Source organism: Penicillium solitum, assembly GCF_028829755.1.
Source record: "Penicillium solitum strain IBT 25940 chromosome Unknown utg000001l_segment0_segment0, whole genome shotgun sequence".
Classification (NCBI taxonomy): Eukaryota; Fungi; Ascomycota; class Eurotiomycetes; order Eurotiales; family Aspergillaceae; genus Penicillium; species Penicillium solitum.
This window is the reverse complement of record NW_027072121.1, coordinates 2,540,070-2,559,548: the sequence shown is the minus strand read 5'-3', so window position 1 is coordinate 2,559,548 and position 19,479 is coordinate 2,540,070. Positions and strand designations below refer to the sequence as shown.

Here is a 19,479-nt window from a genome sequence, read left to right as displayed (position 1 = left end):
GCGAATCGCATAAGCTTATGTATCCAATGCATCAAGCTCTTAGGGAATATCCTATCCCCCATCTATCTCTACGGATCGATCTGTTGTAGGCATAATAAGCACATGATTCATATCTATGTACAAGAGACGGATATCCTGTGGAAACATGAACCTTGAAGAATACAGACAAATACTAGACACAAGCAAGTCTTTTTAGACCCAAGAAACCGAACACCGTACATTAATGCAAAAAGAAAACTGTCCAGACCCTAAATCATTGAGCGCTTTTTGCGGCCCTCGGTGCCCTTCTTGATCATCTTTTGCCTCTTCGAGTCAATCTCCTTGTCGTAGATGTCGCGCGCAGTCTCGACCTTCTTGCGTTTGGAAGACTTGGAGTTATCAGGTCCATCACTGTGGGCTGGAAATCAGTTATTGTTGTTTCGATAGGCAGGAAACGTGATTGAAAAACTTACGGGTTAGATGCGGCCAGAGCACGCTGCTTGGCGAGCATCTCCTCATCGATCTGCTTGCCTCCTTCGCGGAGCTCATCCTCGAGGCTGATGGGCAGGGGCTGGAGGTTGACCTCGGGCTCGTCGTCGTGAGCGGCAGAGGTCTCGATACGGACCTTCTGTGCGGGCAGAGATTGCTCGATATCGTTCTCGATGAGATTGCGGAAGTGAGTGGAGATCTTGCGGACAATCTTGAGGAACATGGCGAGGAGCTGGGAGGAGGGGAGGTTCAGCTCCTTTTCGAGGTCGTCGAGGTTCTTGTGCTGCAGGCCGATGGCGAGAAGGATGGATTGCTGGACGCCGGAGAGGCTGACCTTGCTATCGAGACGGTTGGCAAAGTAGTAGTCGGAGAGAGCGGGGACCAGATCCAGGATGACGTGGTAATCCAAGAGGTTGTTGGCGTAGCTGTCCAGACGCTTGAGATCGAAGGGCGAGAAAGCTTCATCAAGGTCGGACTTCTGCAGCATGCGCGGCTTGAACTTGGGGTCCTTCTTGGCACCGGAGTTGGCAGACTCGCAGATGCTGAGAGAGAGGACGGATGGGAACTGTCCGAATTGGTAGGACATCAGCGCGAGGAATCGCTTGTGGAAATCGCGCGCGTAGGCGCTCAGCCAGGCGTCGTCAGCCTCTCCGGTGGAGAGGGTGCGAACCATCACACAGGAGTGCTCTCCGGTGAGTTCGTTAGGGGTCTGACGCAGATACACGGGGACGAAAGAACCGCGCTTCCAGAACTTGTGGAGGGACGGGGTAAGACCGTAGCTGACACCGATGTAGTCGAGGACATCAGGGCGACGTTCAGTCAGCTTGCCGAACAGCGGAGGCATGGAGCGAATGTCACGGACGTGGACGTTGTCATCCAAGAGGCTAGAACCGGCGAGCTCTTCGTCCGTAACACGAACCATGTGCTCCTCGGCCGCAGTGTTCTCCTCCTCCAAGTTAGTGAACTTGCCCTCGAAGAAGTCGACCAGAAGCTCCATAGCCCGGGAGCCGTATCCCATACCCACATATTCGGGGTTGGTTGCGATACGGACAACACGAGCACCGGAGAGACTGGCGAAGTTCTCATCCTGGAACTGCTGGCTGACCAACCACGGGATGAGATCACCTCCTGCGCGCTGGCCACGGCTCAAACTGTTGAGCACACTCTGGCGACTGATGCGACCTTCAAGGGCGACCTGAATGACGCAAAGCGGCTCGGGCAGCTTGGTGGCCCCCTCATCAATAGGCGGGACAAGGACATAGAGTTGGTGAGCGGGAGCATCACTCATAAGCTGAAGGTCGTTGGGTGTGTTCTTGTAGTGACTGGCAACGTAGAGCGCCATCATCTGCTGCAAGAACTTCTCGGAAACAGGGTGGAAGGAGAACAGGGTATCACGGTTGACCTGAAGAAGCTGGCACTGCGAGGGGTGAGGGCAGCCTTGTGTGTTCATGTGCGACTTGGGAAGAGTGGCGTCGAGGCAAAGAACCTTGTTCAGCCACTTCTCAACAGAATCACCCGGGGCATATCGAATGGGCTCTGCGAGAGTGATCTCTCTCAAGGTTCGACCGGTGAGGTTCTTGTCGGCACCCTTGGCTGACTTGCCTGTGCTGCGGTCGGCGACATCGGTATCGTCTGTCTTGACTCCGCTTCGGGATTGTTCGCGCAGCTGCTGAATCAACTTCAGAGACAGGGACCGGCCCGTGCCTTCGTATCCATTGATAGTGGAGGACATGAACACCAGGTAAGGTCCCATCAGCTTGCGCACCAATGGCAGGGGGATGGCTGCAGCCTCATCGATAACGAGAAGCTCTGCCTGTCCCAAGACTTGCGCATCCTGGGGCTGGATATACTGGATGGTTTGACGGTGGTTGCGGTGAATGTTCACACGCACAACGGCCTTGTTGAAGTCGGGGTTGGTCGACTGCAGGATGGTGTAGTCAACGTGATCGAGATATCCAAGTGCATCGAAGCCCTTGAAAATGAACTCGAATAATGTCTTCAAGTTCTCTGGGCTGGGAGAAGTGATGAAGATGTTGCTGTAGCCGTGAGCGACAGCCGCGGCAATGGCGACACCGAGAGCGGCGGACTTTCCTCGTCCACGACCAGCAGTCAGTGTAACAGTGCTCTTCAAGGTCTTTTCAGCGATAGCATCAACAAAGGTCAGGAGCGCCTTCGCTTGATCCACGGTGCGAGCCAAGCTGAGCAGAGGGCCCACGGGCTTTGAGTCGGCCAAACTCTCCTTGATTTCCTTCAATTCCTTCTTCGTGCCGAAAGCTGACTCGTCGGTTGTTTCGGGAGCGGGAAGGGGCTTCACGGTCTTGCCGCCGGAGATGGGCAACACGTTCAGCTCGTCGTCGACCACCAGACAAGAATCGCAGCTTCCAAGGGACAGGATGAATCGCTCGTTGAAACGAGCTACAACATCATCGTGGGCCTCTGTTCGATATCGCGAGTGAATATCCATGGACATGGTGTAAAGCTGCTTCAGACTGGTCATGCTCTTCAAAAGCAGGATCACCAGACCTCCACCCTCGACGGTTTCGACGGTTCGTGCAAGCAAATTGGGAGTCATGGCCTCGAAGTCCTGCAACACACACATGCCGTAGGTGTTACCCAAAATCTTCTCGGTTTCCTTGTAGTAGACATAGCGGATCTGGTTGAGGGTGATGAAAAGTTCGAATGGGTCTTCCTGGTTCGGTTCGCGAATGCCACGCTTGACCTCCTTCTTGATCTTCATTTCGCGCTTCTTCCGGTGACTGGTAAAGCCGAGAAGGTCCTTCTTATAAGCCCATAGTACCGACTTGTTCTGCTTCACGTCCACGCTGGACATAATGTAGTGAAGGTGCACGATCACATCCTTGGCATGGTCACCAACAACCACAAAGAAGCTGCGCTTCTTCTCCTGCACACCATTTCGAATAAGAGCGGGAATCCGCGAGTCAATCGCCTTGCGAGGCATGGCGATTCGGAGTAGTGTTGATTGGAAAAAAACACTTAGCTTCGTCTTGCGACCAAAAAACTTCCCGCCGGTTAGAAAAAAATGATACTGCTGTTTGACACCGCCCGAGGTAATACACCGCCCGGTGCTTCTCATCCAGATTACCTAAGTATATTTATCACTTGCCCATGTGGGTTACTTTGATCACGTGTCTGCAAATTGCCAGGGTCACCCTAAATAGGTAGACGGTATATCTCTGGGCCAAAACAGGATCAATGAGCTCTATGCCCACCTGGGCAGGTGGTTTACCCCTTTGTCCTTTCGGTCATATGGCCACCTGGAAATATACGTAGAATATTAGTATGATTTTTGAGCTGAGGATGACAAGCTTAATCAAAGAGAGCCCCTTATTTTTCCTGTTCCAACGTCTTTCATTGAGGAGATACGCATGTGGGTCTTTCTACAATATCTGATTGGTCTTTTATATCTCTGAAGTCACGTGGCACACTCTATGTTGAGGTCGAAGGCTCGAAAAGGACTAGCCGCGGTTGCACTTTGTTGGTAAATAGTCGACACCGCCTGGACCCTTATCGAATCACATGACTGTGGGTGACGTGGACTGACCAAATTAGGAAATCCACGAGCTGCTTTGAGTTTAGCCTAATCTAATTGAGTGTATCCTTTTGGCGCTAACCGTGGGTCACTCGGGCCATCTTTATTTCACGACATGCAGCCGAATGGAGCCGACAGGATACAACAGGGTCGTATGTATGTAACTGATATGACGCGTGTACTGGGTCTTGGCTGCGTGTGAACCTTCTTTATCTACGTGCCGTGCCGCCCACAGTGTCTGCTTACAAGGCTGGACATGATATATGAAGTACAACATATGTATATGCATGTATTGGAAGGGCCCACTAGCGGCATGACGCTCAGGACTCAAGTGGGTCGTGAAATTGACCAAGGCTTGATTCTGGCCACTGATCAGCTCGGCATTTCTTGCTGATGAGCTTTGGCAATATAAAATCTCCAGGGCAAAATCTGCCAACTAGTAGGAGCTAATAAATTTGGGCGTGGTGGCTGGAAATTTTCCACCATTCTCATTGGCAAGATACCAGAAATACAAGCTACCTACAAACCCAGGGCCCGTGGTTATATGTGCGCAGCGAAAAACCCATGAAATCATCATATCCCGCCCGTTGACGCAACCCTAATGGATCAGCACTCCGGATGCCTCTGATTAGCCGCCAGTGGATCAAAGGGCCTCTTGGCCCTCCCTGCCCTGCTTTCTTCCATGTTTCGAACACTGTCAATCTCCTGAAGATCCACAGGAGGTTAATCTTTTCTCTTCTGTCTTGTTACTCTTTCAACAATTCTATTCATTGTTGAAATTACAGCGATGGCTTGGGACGCTATAGAGCGATCATAGAACGATTGGTGCAATATGATCCAATTATCTTCTGACCTCGGGCTGAAGCTCTGTGTGGGGTGAGTACCTAGCAAGCTATCTCACATTATTGAAAACTTAAACTCACGATCGCATTCTATGAGCAGGGTATTTCTTTTAAGCTCACTATTCATTACTACCTCCTACAATACCACATTCGCTTTTGGTGAGTCGTCGCCGTGGATATCAATATCGTTCTGCAACTTGATCTAACTGTTGCGCCGATACAGATCGCCCCATCAGTACATCTGTCCTAGTATGCTTCCTTACTGGGTTGACTCTCTTGGCATCGAGTCGGTTTGTTTCATTGGGATCGACACCGTCATCGCCGACAAGTAAACGGCCAGTTATCCCTCTCGCGGAGCAATTTGAGCTTCCTTCGCGCGCATCGACGTCATCTTTCGCACTGGGCGATGTCGAGACTCGCCCTCGGCTACGGCTTAAATCATGGTGGATAAAGCTCGGTCTCTTATTGGGACTGTGTGGCTTGCGGGTCGAGTCGTTTCGCCAAGTAACTCGGAATACTGAATGCGCGCCCGCTGGATATACTGTAAGTGGCTGAATGTCTTGGTTGTTATTTAAATCTTTCATGTTGCTAACACGGTGTCATGGACAGTACGCTATTCCTTTCGTTATTTCGATCTATGACTACTGGCGCAACCAGCGATCACGACAAGTGGACAGATATGTCCCTACCCAACGATTCGAAACGCTCCCGTTACAGGTGGCCTACTCTGTTTCCCGCCGGAGCTTCTATTATCTTACGCAAAGTCGCTTCAGAGGGTTAATTGCAGCCGCATTTTTGTCGGTTGGTGGGCTCTTGGCTTCATCTTTCTCGGCTGGAACCCGGTCAACCTATATTTGTCCTATTGTGTTACATGGCGCATCGCGCCTCCGATCATACAGGCTGTTCAACCTGTTTGCCGATTCTGTTATACTTATCGGTATTACTGAGCTATGTCGGATTGGCACTCAATTTGATGATGTGCGCAGAAAACGAACTTTGACGTTCCTTGGAGCTGGTCTCTTGGTAAGCGGGCAACTACGATCGTGCTGGGAATATTTGTTCTGATGGTCTTTTAGGGTCTTTCGTTGGTCTGGAGTATTATATCCTACTGGGTACCAGATAGCTCTCCTGAACTTGCCGGTCAACCCATGTTGGATCTAGAGTACTCACGAGGCGCTTTCAGCCAGTCTGTGTTGGTTCTAATACTGGTCCTTTCGGCCTGGCATATGGTAAGCCTTCCCAGTTATCAAATCCTATTTCTTTCTCGGTACTGATTCTCCTAGTTACCGCATTTCGACATCCTTGGATTGTCAATTATAGGCGGTTTCATGATCGTCTACTTCTCCTCTTTATCGGCCCTTACAGAACAATCACCCTTCCCATTTATCTCTCTAACTCATGCTGTTCTTCCGTTGGCTGCATCTTTGACCGGTGCTCTCCTATTTCTTCTTGCACGGGTGGTTCATGACGAAGAGCCGAAATTATACCGCACAAACGTTGCCATACAAATATTCTTCGCCGTGATGTGTGGGATTAGTCTCATTTTTGCAGTGAGCAAGCATCGTGTTGCTGATATACACCCGATTGAGTTCCTCATCAACGACGGCAAATTTCAACATCAGAACTATCTCGCTCAGGCGTCTAGGAGCAAGACCCTCGGGGATGCTGTTACCGAATACCGGAGACGATATAACCAGCATCCACCACCGTATGTTTAGAATCCCTCTGTTTGTCGCATAACTCAATTAATATTTGTCTAGGGGTTTCGACAAATGGTATCGATATGCCACTAGCCGATCGTCAGCTATCATCGATGATTTCGATCAGATATACCATGATCTACTTCCATTCCGAGCCCTGGCTCCGGAGCACATCCGCGCAATGACCCATGAACTAGCTACAAACCCTTTCAACGATCTCGGTGGGATCAGAATTCGCAACGGCACGGCCATGGTGCAAGAAGGCATCAAACCAACCCATGCGTGGATGGTGGCGGGTGCCGCGGACATGATGAATAATTTCGCCAAATATCTCCCGGATATGGACTTGGTGTTCAACCTGAATGATGAACCACGTGTTGCGGTTCCCTGGGAGAAAATATCAATGTTGAACCGGGAGACTGAGATGCAAGAAATGATCCCTAAAGAGCGCATGGTGCAAGCTTGGTCGACCGACCGAGAGGATGGTTGGGGCACGATTGAACCCGCCGATCAAACCAACATTACCGTATTCACTGACGGAGCGTGGAGAGGTGTATTCGACCCCTACGTGAGCGCTGTCTGCCCACCTTCATCGAAGGCGCGCTCTCAACGAATCTGGAATCGTCGTGAGACCTGTCTCTCATGTGTGGCTCCTCATTCCATGGGCCAATTCCCTCTAGATTTCAATATCGCCTCCGAAATCTGCCACCAACCCGACCTTGCCTTCCTCCACGGTCTCCTAATCTCCCCAGCCTCCTTCAAGGTGTCGCAAGAACTCATCCCGGTATTCAGCCAGAGCGCTCTCACCGGATTCAACGACATCCTCTTCCCAAGCCCATGGAACTACATCGACAAGGTAAAATACAAACCAACCGATGAACACCCAGATCCAGAATACAGCCACAAAGAGAACTCCCTCTACTGGCTTGGTAGTACCTCAGAAGGCGTCAGCCGCTTCGGCGAATGGAAAGGCATGCCACGCCAGCGCTTCGCCCACCTGATAAACAACAACACCAACAACCAAGTCTCCGTCCTCCTCCCGACAGACTCCAACGAAAACTCTTTCCGCTACGAGATAATGGACGGCGACGCCCCGACATCAGAACTCGGTCTCCAAACCGCCGTTCACCTCGCCGACCCAATCGTCCGCTGCGGCGACTGCGGCGAACAAACCTCAGAATTCGGCACCGCAGGCTGGGCAGACTTTCAAGCGCACTGGTCACATCGGTTCCTCTTTGACCTCGACGGCGCAGGTTTCAGCGGCCGATTCCTCCCCTTCCTACACAGTCACAGCCTGCCCCTCAAAACAGGTTTGTTCCGCCAGTGGTTCGACTCCCGCGTTACCTCGTGGTTGCATTTCGTCCCTGTTGATATCCGTCTCCATGGGCTGTGGAGTACGCTTGCGTATTTTGCGGGCGTACCTGGTGCCGCATCCGAGGAGAGTGGTCCTGATGCCCCGCAGATGCGCATGAAGGCGCATGATCAGCAGGGAAAGTGGATTGCAGAAGAAGGGAGGAAGTGGGCGAGTACGGCGTTGAGGAAGGAGGATATGGAGATTTACTTCTTTCGGTTGCTTTTGGAGTGGGGTCGGCTTACGGATGATCAGCGTGATGTTCTTGGGTTTGGGAGTTGAGGTTAATGTTAATGTTAATACGAATGTCAATTGGTACATAGATTCAAGTATATATTCTTGTCTTGTCTTGCCCCTTCCATGCAGCGTCTTAAAAAGACGGAACTATACTCTGTGTACATATGGAATAGGATTCTCGTAAAGATGATACTTGGAGGTATCACAAAGTATGTAAATGGGACTCTTTTCATACCTAGAGAACCTATATTCATGGACTTTAATTTCTATCCTCATACAAATCGAGCAAATGTATACAGCCTATTATATCCGCTAATTCTATAATTCATTTTGGAAAGGACCGAGATCCACTCCAGGCTCCGGGTTGTACGGGACGTTAGGCGTAGGCGCAGGCTTGGGCATAGGGTGGGCAATGAGAATAGGAGCTGACATTTTCACCCCCGTATTCGGGTTAGACACCTTTCCCTCGTCAGAGTCCTGGCTTGAGCTCTCCAAAATCCCGACTTTCTGCCGATCATGGCGTTGTAGAAGGAGTCGATCCAGCCTCCGATATGGTACGTTGGTGCCATCAGCTGCGTCTTTCTCCCAAATCGTACCGAGGAACCAATACCGCCAAAAATAAAGAACCAGGAACGTCAAGATGGCTGCCAGGGCGCAGATGATCCAGATACTCGATCGGGTTGTGGGCCAGAAATGATGAGAGTCCCAGTCGAATACGGGAAGGGCGAGGGCAGTCTATGAAGTACCGGTTATACCCACTGAAGCACAGTAGGGCGATTGATACGGAACAACTTACTGCTAGTGTAGTACCAGGTAAGAATACCATGGTGAGGACCGCGAGGGCTTTCATCGCCGAGCTATCGTCCCCACTTGCTTTGGCGACCACGCGACTCGAAGCGGCAATCTCCTGGTTGATTATGTTTGCTCTCTGGGATATTTGGCTGTCTCTTTGGGCGATTAAGCTCCACACCTTTGGAATTGTTCTGTCAATCCCGGTTTCAACGATCTAGTGGGATGGAACTCACTGTAGTTAAGAAGAGGCTACTGCCCTCCTTGAGAAGTAATGCCTGCTGTTCCAAATCCTTGTATCCAGCATTTATTTGCTGCAGCCTGTGGGTTATTGAGGATGCTGTTTGGAACACGGGGCAAGGTGGAGTCGTTTGACTCTGCGATAATTGTTCTACAAGGTGCTGTAACAATTTGAGGTTGCCCTGGGAGGTACAGAAATGACGATTCATGCGGCCGTGCTTGCTGTGCATCCCAAAATGGTGCTCAGCCAGTCAGCTATCTCGGGGAGGTCGCGGATCTTGGTTTTGTCCTCCGTGGAAGGGGAGAGCTCGGTTAACAATATGGCCTTTTCAGGGATTTCGAGGAAGAGGTTATCGTTTCTCCGCCAATATCCGTGGGTAATGTTAGCATAGCGCTCATACTGGATCTCGTACAGAAGAAGGGCCATAAGGGTGGGTTCCTTCAACGCCTGAGAGGCTTTCTTGAACCATTTGATGATATATTGGGCTTCTTTTTCTGTACAGCCATAGAGAAACCCGGTCGTGAATGATTGGTTATTATCAACTGTAGACTTTACGGCGAGTATCAAGTCTGACGGCAGCGCTCGTTCGGTTCGCATAATGTACTCTGTAGAAAAGCATGCGCGGGTATGTCAGAGGCAGCTCCATGGATGCAAGGCAAGGGTAACACAGACTTAAACAACGGGCATTCAGGACGTCTTCCAGGGAGAATGAAAGCTTTGCACTATCTCTCTGGGACCCAACGGTGTCGATGAATTCCGATTCGAGGTTCAAATTGCCGAGCACGGCTTCTAGAGTGGATTTCGACATGGAGAAGCTGCAAAAATCGAAGGATGATGAGAGATCAAATGGCCGGTCCTCAACCAGGTATGAGTCCTCTCGTAGCGATATTCTACGCGCGTTTCAGTCGAGTCCGGAACGATCTCTGTATTGCACTCACATTAGACGGAAACCCCAGCTCCGGGGACTGTTGGAGGTGGTTGAAACTACCGGCATAGGCGGCTATCAATGTCTTGTAAGAGCCACGGAAATCTTTTGGTGAGTCAGTCTTCGTACCTTTTTGATACGATCGCAAAGCTCCGCATCAGTGCTGAGGACATGGTCGAAATGAACATCAGCAGGGTCGCTTCCGCTGCAGAATCCAGGTCAATAACTTCCGATACCATGGTACAGGAAAGCTACCAATAACCTTTTCCAGCTTGCCTCCACAACATGGCATTGTTGCAATAGCGATGGATATTTTGGGGAGTCAGTGAACGTGAGTAGACTCCGAGAGTTCTTTAAACCATTCAGGCTCCACGACGGCAAGCTCATGGCACTGGATCCAGCGTCGTCCAGTTTAGGGGAGGTGTAATAACGTATTTAGCTGAGAATTTCTTCCATCGTGAAGCGCACGTACGTTTGCTAGCGTCTCCTGAGCCTACAAGGCTTGACGCAGCAAGGCGGGGTACGACCGCTCACCTCCAGCTCCGGCCGGACTTTTCAGAGAGGTGGTCGTAGATGGCTTCCATAATCAGAGGTGTGACGACTCGTTTCCGGTTTCCCGCTTACTGGAGTTGGGGCATGAAAACTTCCAAATTGTCGCAAGTTCCGAAGACGCGAAATAATGTTAAGCAATAGTGTTAAGCGAGGAATATTGCTGCTAGGAAAAGGAGAAGGAGGGACATGGACCTCGGGAGGTGTATGTTGTAGCGGCTTACACGTAAGGTGTACGGCAGAACCTTAAATGATAGATCTACTCAGTACTTATAGTCTAGACGAATATCTACAAAACAATCACCATATCATCACTGCTTTGCATTCTTCATTTCACCATAGAAATGGGAGGGGTATTCACAAAGTCATCATAAAGCATAAAGAGCGTATCAAACGCTGTCGTCCCTCCACAGCCGTGGACTAGCACAGGCAATCGGATTCCAGACGAATAAAGAGACCATAAAACAGATGAAAATCAAGAAGAAGACCGAAAAAAAAAGTGTAAATCACAATCGAAATCGCAATCGAAATGCGAAACAGTTCGAACCCATATCGCTTTCAACGCAGAAAACAATCCAGTCATCACCATCGCAATCAATCACCATCTAAGCATGACCATGTCCACGCCCATGTCCATGACGATAATGCTGACGACGATGCTTCATAGAAGTCTTCTGGGGAGGACGCTCAAACAACCCCGTAGGATCCCAATCAACACCCGCCTCCACTTCGACACCCTCAGCACCGACCTCGACCCCCACATCCGCAGTCCCAGTAACAGAACTAGTCCAATCCTGATAAACCTTAAGCGAGCGCACCCGCCAGTAAGTCTCCTGGAAAACCGTCGGGTTATTCTGCACGTAATCGACACATGATCCACCACGACTAGCACAACTCGACGAATTCCAAACCGAGCCCGCCCAGTCTCCACAGAAGGTGATATCGAACACGATCTGCAGATCATTGAAATGCGAGTTGATATCGCAGCTACCGGCAAACCGTGCCGTGGGCGCACCCCAGCTCGCTGGGTTGGGGTTTCCAGATGAGATATCGCCGGGTACGGCGTTGGAGGGGAAGAACCAGATTGAGATGGCGGAGCCGGTCCATTCGGTGGCGTAGATGCCGCCGCCCACGTTGTTGAAACCTGTGCCGTAGGACTGGGTGCTATCGCTTCGGATTGAGCAGCCGCTGTTTTCGGATTGGCCCGGGGCTTGGACGTAGCAGTTTGCTGTGTCGAGGGTTCCTGTGAAGCCGGTGTTGTTGATTGTGCAGCCGTTGCTGGTGTGGAGGGCCATTTGGTTTTGGGTTTGTTCGTTTACGCCTTCGATTATGTCGATTTCGCCGTTGTTGGGCCAGTTGGAGCCGAGCATCCAGCTGTATGTGTTAGCTTTTTCTTTCTTTGTTTTGGTGAACGGGAAAGAGGAATTGGGGGGTTGGGGCTCTTACAAGGCGGGCCAGCTGCCGCATGTACTGCTGGGCATGTGGGCCAGATCGAGGATAACAAGTCCATGCTTGTAGGTGGTGGTACTCTCCAGGCGAATGCTCTGGCGACCAGGCTTGGTGGCGATGTTGGCGTGGTCGACGCCGATGTAGACGCCGTTGCCCGTGTTGATGAGACCGTTGCTCGAGGCAGTGTTACGGTCGACGTACTTCACAAAGCCATTGGTGGGATCGGTGTCCTATATATTGGATGAGTATCACAGATGGGACAGAAATATGGGACTAATATTGAGGGACATACCGTGTAGAAGTTGAACCTGTCAAAAAACGAGTCGGAGGTACCGTAGTCGTCGCGCAGGGTGTATGCGGCAGAAGATACATGGGCTAATAAGCCCAGAGCGGGCATGATGGTCGAGAGAACGTGCATTGTGCTTAGACGCTTGGATCTTTGCAGGGTAGTTGCAAGGTGAAAGAGGGATTGGAGGGAGGGAGTCTATCAAAGACTGAAAGATCTAGTATACCAGATACTGACCAAAACGGTAAAAGACAATAGGTAAGGAATGAATATAGATGAATAGGGAGGGACAATAGGTAATAGGCAATAAATATGCACAATGGACAAACTAGACCAATTCCTCACAAACGGGGGAGGCGGGATCAATCTTATACTTGTGAGATGTCTCCACTGCCTAAGGAAAAAAGCACAAACGGAAAAAAATAATATAATTTTTTAAAAAAAAGAAAAGAAAAAGAAAAAAGAATGAAATAGCGTGATACATCCACCAGACACCCATCCAATTGAGGATATGCGGTAAAAGAGGGGGGCATGTTGAAACATCGCGGATCATCAGAGTCTGACATCTCCGAGCCCTGAATCAATGCCAGTGAATCATTTAGATTTTGTCGATTGAACTAGTCCAGCCTGGAATGTATTCATATTGGTATTTAGAGTAGAATAGACCATAATATGACTTGTTATGTATCAAATGTATCAATATGTAGAGTACTCTGTAGTTTAATCACATTTAACCATATCGGATCCATGGATATCTCAAGCGCCCACACTAACCTTAAAATGTTTCGGATTTAAAGAAAAAACAAGAAACGAAAAAGGGATCGGTTGATCGTCAAGACCAATCAGAGTGCTTACCGCCAACATCTAAGGTTTTGTATGATAGTCCAGGGACAAGAACGAAGATGATAGGTCAACGGCCATTTGAACATTTTCGGTCCTCAAGCTTTTTTGGGCTTTTTAGGACTTTTTAGGACCTTTTCATTTCCGTTTAGTACTTTTTTCCCGTTCTTTGTTCCTGGTAGGGTTTATCAGACGATCCTTCGCCAAGTGAACAGTCAGATCAAGAATCTGAGGAGAAATAGAAATATGAAGTGGCGTAGTTTAGTGGAAGCGGCTTCCGATCACCAGGTCTCTCTGCCCTTCGCTTAAGGTACTTAGACAGCAGTACCCACCACACAGATATACCCGTGAGGGTACTTAATCCCATGTACCTCTGTACATGATCAGTTCTTACGGAGATCCTACCTAAAACTGACATCGAAGACGCTGAAATGACAGTGTCATCTCAAGACTTACTCCAACCTCATACTCCAGCTACCGTAGATCAGTACGTAAACCAAAGAACACCAGACCCTCTTGATCGAAATAACACGATCACACAGTCCAGAACCCACCTGGACATAGTCACAGAAGAAAAAGAAAATGCCGTGACATATCCGAACCCTGGAATGAGACCGAATGACAATCCGGAGGAAGAATCCTCATGAGATCACATTGGGAGTACAAGTCGGGCCAAGCGTGCGTCTTGGAGAATGAGCTGAGCAGCTGAAGCGGAGAACCTTACGATCCACATCACCTGCTCCCACAAAGCCTTGGAAGACAGACAAGACTAATAAAGATGGACTATAGCAGGGATAGACCTGGCTCTAATATCACATTACATTACAGTAGTTGAGAGTTGAAAAGAAGAAGAGAGAAAAAAAGGAGAATGGCTATATGCAAGACGATCGTGTGTCTTATCTGGGATATCCCCCGAACAGCACCCAAAGTAAGAAAAAGCAAAGAGATAGAAAAAAAAAAGTAACAAAAGAATATCCCTAGACACAAAGAAAATAATCATCCCCGCTGTGAACTAAAAACTATGTACAGACTGGACAGAACAGCTCGGCCCCTGACCAGTCGGCCAAATGGTCACGCCGAAACGCGGTTTCAGCAGGTCGAGCCCCCGCGCTGACGGCATTCAACACGCAGCGTCGGTGGTAGAGGTGTCGACAGGCGAAAACGACAACGGGTTCCGGGGCGCTCTCTGCGACTGGATTTGGAGTGCTAGGCCCAGCTCCAGCCTCAGCGTGGTCGTCGTCATGATCATGATCATGGTCAGCATGCGCATCGGACATACCACCATGCGCGTGCGCACCGCCCGCATATAGACGAGACGAATGACCGACTCCGACATCAGCAGCCTTGCCCTTCCCGCGCTCAGACGGGTTATAGCTATCCTCATTGCGTCTCGCGATGAGGCGGGCATAGGCATCGGCGCGTCGCGCTTCCCATGCGGACCAATGCGCGTCACCAACGTTGGGGCCCCAGATGCGGCGGCGGCAGATCTCGCACACGTGGCCGCGGGGCCGCCAGCCGTGCTGGCGTAGACGGGAGGCTTCGTCGACGTGGACGAAGAGGTCACGGTCCAGCATGCCGTTTGCGAGGGTCAGGAGGGATTTCTCGTAGGAATAGGCGGAGAAGATGGAGGCTAGCACGGCACGCAGCTCGAGGAGGGAGGGGGACCAGGTTGCGGCGCGGGTGAGGAATGCGCGCAGGATGCGTAGGAAGGACATGTCTGTTCTTTCGGTTGTGGCGGGGCTGCTTTTTACTGTGCTTGCTAGGAGAGCTGTGAAGACTTGCTGGACAAGGGCGCGGAAGGAGGTTGTGAGGCGGCCGCTCTCGCCGGCGAGGGAAGTTGTTGGTTGAGCAGGGAGGGATATTTGGGCGTTGTTTCCTTGCATGAAGGCGAAGACGTTGCTTGCGATGCGGACAACAGCTTCGATGTGGTCGAGCCAGAGGAGTTCATCAAAGGCTAGAGGCTGGTCGAGGGTTGGTGCGTTGCGCTTGCCGTTGGAGCTGCCTGTGCGCGACTGTTTGACTGTCTTACTTTGGCCCTGGCAGAGCCATGTTCCAACACCGGCATACTTGTTCAGAGACTCGATCAGGTCGTCAATTGCCTCGGCGGTAGTCGCTGAGTCGGGGCTCTCGCGCACACTCTGCAGGATGCCTACCAGGCCAGATTCTAGGGTACTCAGGTGTGCCACAAGACGGTCCAGGGCCTGGCGGACTTGGCCCTGCCGGGCGAGGAGGATGACGGCAGCATCGATGGCTCCGCTTTCCTCAATGAACGGGAGCAGTTCGTCCAGGTGGATGTCACCGACTCGCAATCCGTCGACGAAGTCCGCGACATGAGTGGGGTTGTATTTGCACAAGAGCTGCACATAACGCTCGATCATCCAGTTCTCAATACTGGGCGAAGATAGGGTGTCCGCAGTTTGAGCCTGCGGCTCAACCAACACCAGCAAGTACTGATACTGTTTCTGAGGGTCATCTTCCAGAACCCGCAAAAACGTAGAGTGTGTTTCAGGGGCCAGGTCTTGCATAGTCTGTGCAGCGTACGTGACGTCAATTGCAGCTATCTCCCGCGCATGCTCCTTGACTACATCCACTATATCGCGTCTCTGTTTCTTGCCAAGTCCAGAGCCTGGACGGAGGCAGCCATGCAGACAGGTGAAGATAGCTTCGCGGTCATTCGGATCCTCTAGGTAAGTCATCACCAACAGGGGATATTGCTTCTCTAAACGGTAGGTCGACTTGAGAATCCGGAAGAAGCGTGCCTCCTTGAATAGAGGAATCATGCTTTGGATATCCGGTGGGTGGTAAAAGGACAACAAATACTCTGCACTCAATTCGCAATCGTCTGCCATTTCCCGTTCGGGATATTGGCATACACGGACCAAAACCTGATGGAGGGTGGTGCCAGAAAGGAGAATATACTGAGGATATTTGGGGAGATTGCGAGCAACAAACATATCCAGGTAGATGGTATCAAAAGGCGTGAAGAATTCACTAGTCATGACTTGCAGCAAAATACTGACAAGGTACTGGCGATTAATCGACATGCCTGACACGGAGACATCCTCACTCTCGGGCTCATTTAGGAAGCTATCCTCAAATGCCTCGTTGAGCATGCTCATGAAGCTGGAAGCATCGAACTTGAGCATGGCTCGAAGGTGTGTGAAGGAGTCTGCCCCATTGGTACCTCCAGGTACCGTACTGGACCCACGGCCTGAGAAGAGGAGTTGGTACAAGTCTGTCTTGGCTCGCGTGGCTTCAGCCTCATCCATGTCGTCTCCGGTGGGATAAATGCGACCCGTCAAGATAAATGACAAATATGGGAACATTTTCATCGCGTTGTTCTGCCTTCTCATTTCAATCACATAGTCACCGTTGACCAGGGGATCGGTTTGGGAGGGAATGAGACCTAGTAGCTCTTCCAGTGGTCCCACATAATCCATCAAACAGCGGTTCCATACATATATAAAGGCGTCGTAAAGATTATGCTGCTTACACAGCGTTGTGACTTGATCGATGTCCATTGTGGTAGTGTCAAGAAGACAGATGATCTCCTCCAACCGACCGGCGGAGTGAGTTCCAATGAAGTGGTTAATCAGGGCCTTGACCGCGGTCGGGGGTAGTGATCGCAAAGTTCCATCAACGATGCGTGGTTCGAGGGCATCCAGAAAGATTCCCGCAGAGCCTTGCTCCTCATACCAGTTGAAGACTTCTTCCCAAAGGAACTCTTCATCGGCCATGTAGATACAAGCCGCGATAGAAACTTCTGCTAGCTCCTCCAGCTGCTGGTTCTCAAGTCGGCCGTTGCTCGCTTCGGAATTTCGACCAAAAGCATACTTGAGGGATGCGGAGATCATTTCCAAAAGCTTTTCTTGCACAATGGGCTGTCTCAAAGCATCCTCTTCCGGAAGTCCAACCGTCAGCTTTTCCGACTCTCCCGTATAGTAAGAGGTTGCTAGTCGAATGGCCCCGATGAAGTCACCAGCCTCCATAAGCGCCAGCAAGCGATCAGCCCAATTTGAGAGATTGCCTACCAAGGCTTCGTTATAACCAAGCAAGAACAGGCGTCCTTTATAAGAACGAAAACTCATGTGGAATGCATCTGCTACTACTCCGTGCATCGACTCATCCTCTTCGTCAAGCTGTTCAACCAGCGAATAAAGCTGTGAGGAGAACAGATCAGTGTGAAATATGTGCCTATTGGCGAGATCGACCGAGTCGGTCACATGCATGGAATAATCCTCGATTATCAACAGCCGCTGCGTTATTGTGAACACCGCGAGCACCGAACGACTGAGCCACTGAACAGCCACAATGGCCTCATCTGCTCTCCATCTGCTACGCGCTCTGAAGACAAGGCTGGGAGGCTTGTCTTTGTCTGTATATTCGTCAGGCTCAGCCTCTGAGACTTCGAGCACGGTCAAAACATTTGACCAGCAGTATACAAGCTTCGTGTTTGAAGTTTGAGTGTCTTTGCCCTTCAGTCGAATGGCTGGAAACCATGCCAAGGCACCGGTCATGGCACTGTGGGCGGGGACTTCTTTGGGTTTCGGTGCTTTGTGTTGGGTCTGTGCCACTGGTGTGGTAGACACAATAACAAGGAGATAGGGCGTCAGCATGGCAACAAGGCCCAAAGAATCAGTCGATTGCTCTACATTGCCGAGTGGCAGAGGAGAGAAAGCAAGGACAGAGCTAGGCTTCCGCCGTTTGATCTCTGCCGTTGCCTGGGGATATCGACCCAGGATTCGAGTCGTCTTGACTGTTCGCCCCATTGCACCCATTCCTCTTGTTGCCAGGTGGGAGAAAGACATGCCCCGTGTGTCAGCCGAGACCAGCGCAGTTCGTCTGGTGCCAAGGAAACCGATATGAATGACCGCGGATCCCGAAAGATGGCCATCGGATATTCGAGTCTCGACTTGATTGGCCGGGATTGGCGGTATATGAAGGAAAGGCTTTGCTGAGCGCGAAATCTCCCAGGTAAAGATATCACCCGAGTCATGGCCCCCTGCAACGGCAGTATGGTCTGCGGAAAGAGCTAGAGATGTAACAGCACCGCATTCAACAGCTAGGTGATCATTAGTACAATGGACCAAAGGGTGTAGACTTGTTTTGACAAACCTGGTGTCCCCGTTCCAATAATTGTCTTCAGGCTTTGCTGATAGTCGAACACGAGAATTATACCCCTGGATGTACCTATCACAATAGACGTGGAGACTGCAAGGCAAGTTGGCCGTCCGAAATTGCGCTTCCCGATTTCCGAAAACGCCTGGCCAGTGATCTTCCGCAGCTTTGTCCATCGCACCACATCCCAAGGTCCCTGGAGCAGTTCGGGTTCTGTTTCTGGAGTCGGTGAAACCTGGCTGGTTATTGAAGATTGCCGGGAGTGAAGATGCGCTAGGAATGGCGAGCCAGCTCTAGACACACTTTGCGGCGATGAAGATAACCGGGACTGGAAGCGAAGGTCGAAGGGGCGACGGGCCGGGCTCGGGTTGACTCGCGGAGATCCGCGGAGCGCAAGAGCACTGCTACTCAGGGAGGATGGAATAGAGCCCTGTTATAAATCAGCTAGCTCTCCAGGTTATGCGCCAATTGTACCACTAACATGTAGCGATGGGGAATCGTCGGGATTTGACCCCGTTCCATCCACGCTCTCTGTCACGTTCCAGTTCGCGTGTCGCGGCGGGGGGGTTTCTGGGAAGTTGAAGTCCTTCTGTTCCGCGGCCTTCTCGGAATCATGGTCCTCCGCATCGTCTATCGTGTCCAATTGCTCTTCCACTGGTTCCTGCGGGGAAGGCAAGGTTTGATCGAGGGCGCCATGGTCGGGTTGTTGGGTATCATCTTCCTGGCCTAGGTCAAGCTCGTCTTCGCGCGACCAACCCTCGCTGCCCTCAGCCATCGAGCTCATGAGCGAGATTTCCGAGTGACCATTGCTCCCTGCGATGTAGTTTGAAGACGAGGCCGAACCTGGGATGGCGTGCTGGGAGAGGGCGATTGTGGAATTATTGTAGAATTGAGCAGGAGGTTCTTTCGGAGAACAGGAAGGGAATTAGGAGGTAGTGCAATATAGAACGGAGGCGTGGAGTGTCGAACTTGAGGGGCATGAACACAGTGGAGAATGAGAGTTCAGAGCTCCGTTGCCTGGGTCGGGGCCGTTTTAGGGGCCGAACACCAGCCACAAGTACAAGTGGCTGCCAGGTACACTTTCACGCGTTCACAACTATACGGACGACAATACTTCAAAAATATGTACATATG

General features: G+C 50.8%; 5 protein-coding genes across 5 annotated transcripts; 1 reads left to right on the top strand and 4 right to left on the bottom strand.

Annotated features, from left to right (window-relative positions):
• Nucleotides 1-117: 117 nt before the first annotated feature.
• N7455_000963 (ribosome biosynthesis protein KRE33) lies at nucleotides 118-3,427 on the bottom strand (the record flags this gene model as incomplete). The annotated part of the gene is made up of 2 exons (XM_040959728.2): nucleotides 118-390; nucleotides 453-3,427. The coding sequence occupies 2 exons, from the start codon at nucleotides 3,425-3,427 to the stop codon at nucleotides 249-251; spliced, it is 3,117 nt and encodes a 1,038-aa protein (XP_040809827.2). The 3' UTR covers nucleotides 118-248.
• A 1,525-nt stretch (nucleotides 3,428-4,952) lies between these two features.
• On the top strand, nucleotides 4,953-8,193 carry N7455_000962 (putative capsular associated protein; the record flags this gene model as incomplete). The annotated part of the gene is made up of 6 exons (XM_040959760.2): nucleotides 4,953-5,019; nucleotides 5,084-5,403; nucleotides 5,470-5,883; nucleotides 5,937-6,089; nucleotides 6,144-6,568; nucleotides 6,621-8,193. The coding sequence occupies 6 exons, from the start codon at nucleotides 4,953-4,955 to the stop codon at nucleotides 8,191-8,193; spliced, it is 2,952 nt and encodes a 983-aa protein (XP_040809796.2).
• A 273-nt stretch (nucleotides 8,194-8,466) lies between these two features.
• On the bottom strand, nucleotides 8,467-10,687 carry N7455_000961 (uncharacterized protein; the record flags this gene model as incomplete). The annotated part of the gene is made up of 8 exons (XM_040959754.2): nucleotides 8,467-8,883; nucleotides 8,945-9,118; nucleotides 9,174-9,258; nucleotides 9,495-9,783; nucleotides 9,851-10,068; nucleotides 10,117-10,178; nucleotides 10,233-10,308; nucleotides 10,638-10,687. The coding sequence occupies 8 exons, from the start codon at nucleotides 10,685-10,687 to the stop codon at nucleotides 8,467-8,469; spliced, it is 1,371 nt and encodes a 456-aa protein (XP_040809854.2).
• Nucleotides 10,688-11,257: 570 nt separating this feature from the next.
• N7455_000960 (glycoside hydrolase family 16 protein) lies at nucleotides 11,258-12,530 on the bottom strand (the record flags this gene model as incomplete). The annotated part of the gene is made up of 3 exons (XM_040959698.2): nucleotides 12,394-12,530; nucleotides 12,099-12,331; nucleotides 11,258-12,026 (listed from the first exon to the last, which is right to left on the bottom strand). Exons 1-3 carry the CDS (start codon nucleotides 12,517-12,519, stop codon nucleotides 11,258-11,260), a joined length of 1,128 nt encoding a protein of 375 aa, XP_040809807.2. The 5' UTR covers nucleotides 12,520-12,530.
• A 1,716-nt stretch (nucleotides 12,531-14,246) lies between these two features.
• Nucleotides 14,247-19,129, bottom strand: N7455_000959 (CORVET complex membrane-binding subunit VPS8; the record flags this gene model as incomplete). The annotated part of the gene is made up of 3 exons (XM_040959740.2): nucleotides 14,247-18,289; nucleotides 18,343-18,775; nucleotides 18,827-19,129. 3 exons carry the CDS (start codon nucleotides 19,127-19,129, stop codon nucleotides 14,247-14,249), a joined length of 4,779 nt encoding a protein of 1,592 aa, XP_040809840.2.
• Nucleotides 19,130-19,479: the final 350 nt, after the last annotated feature.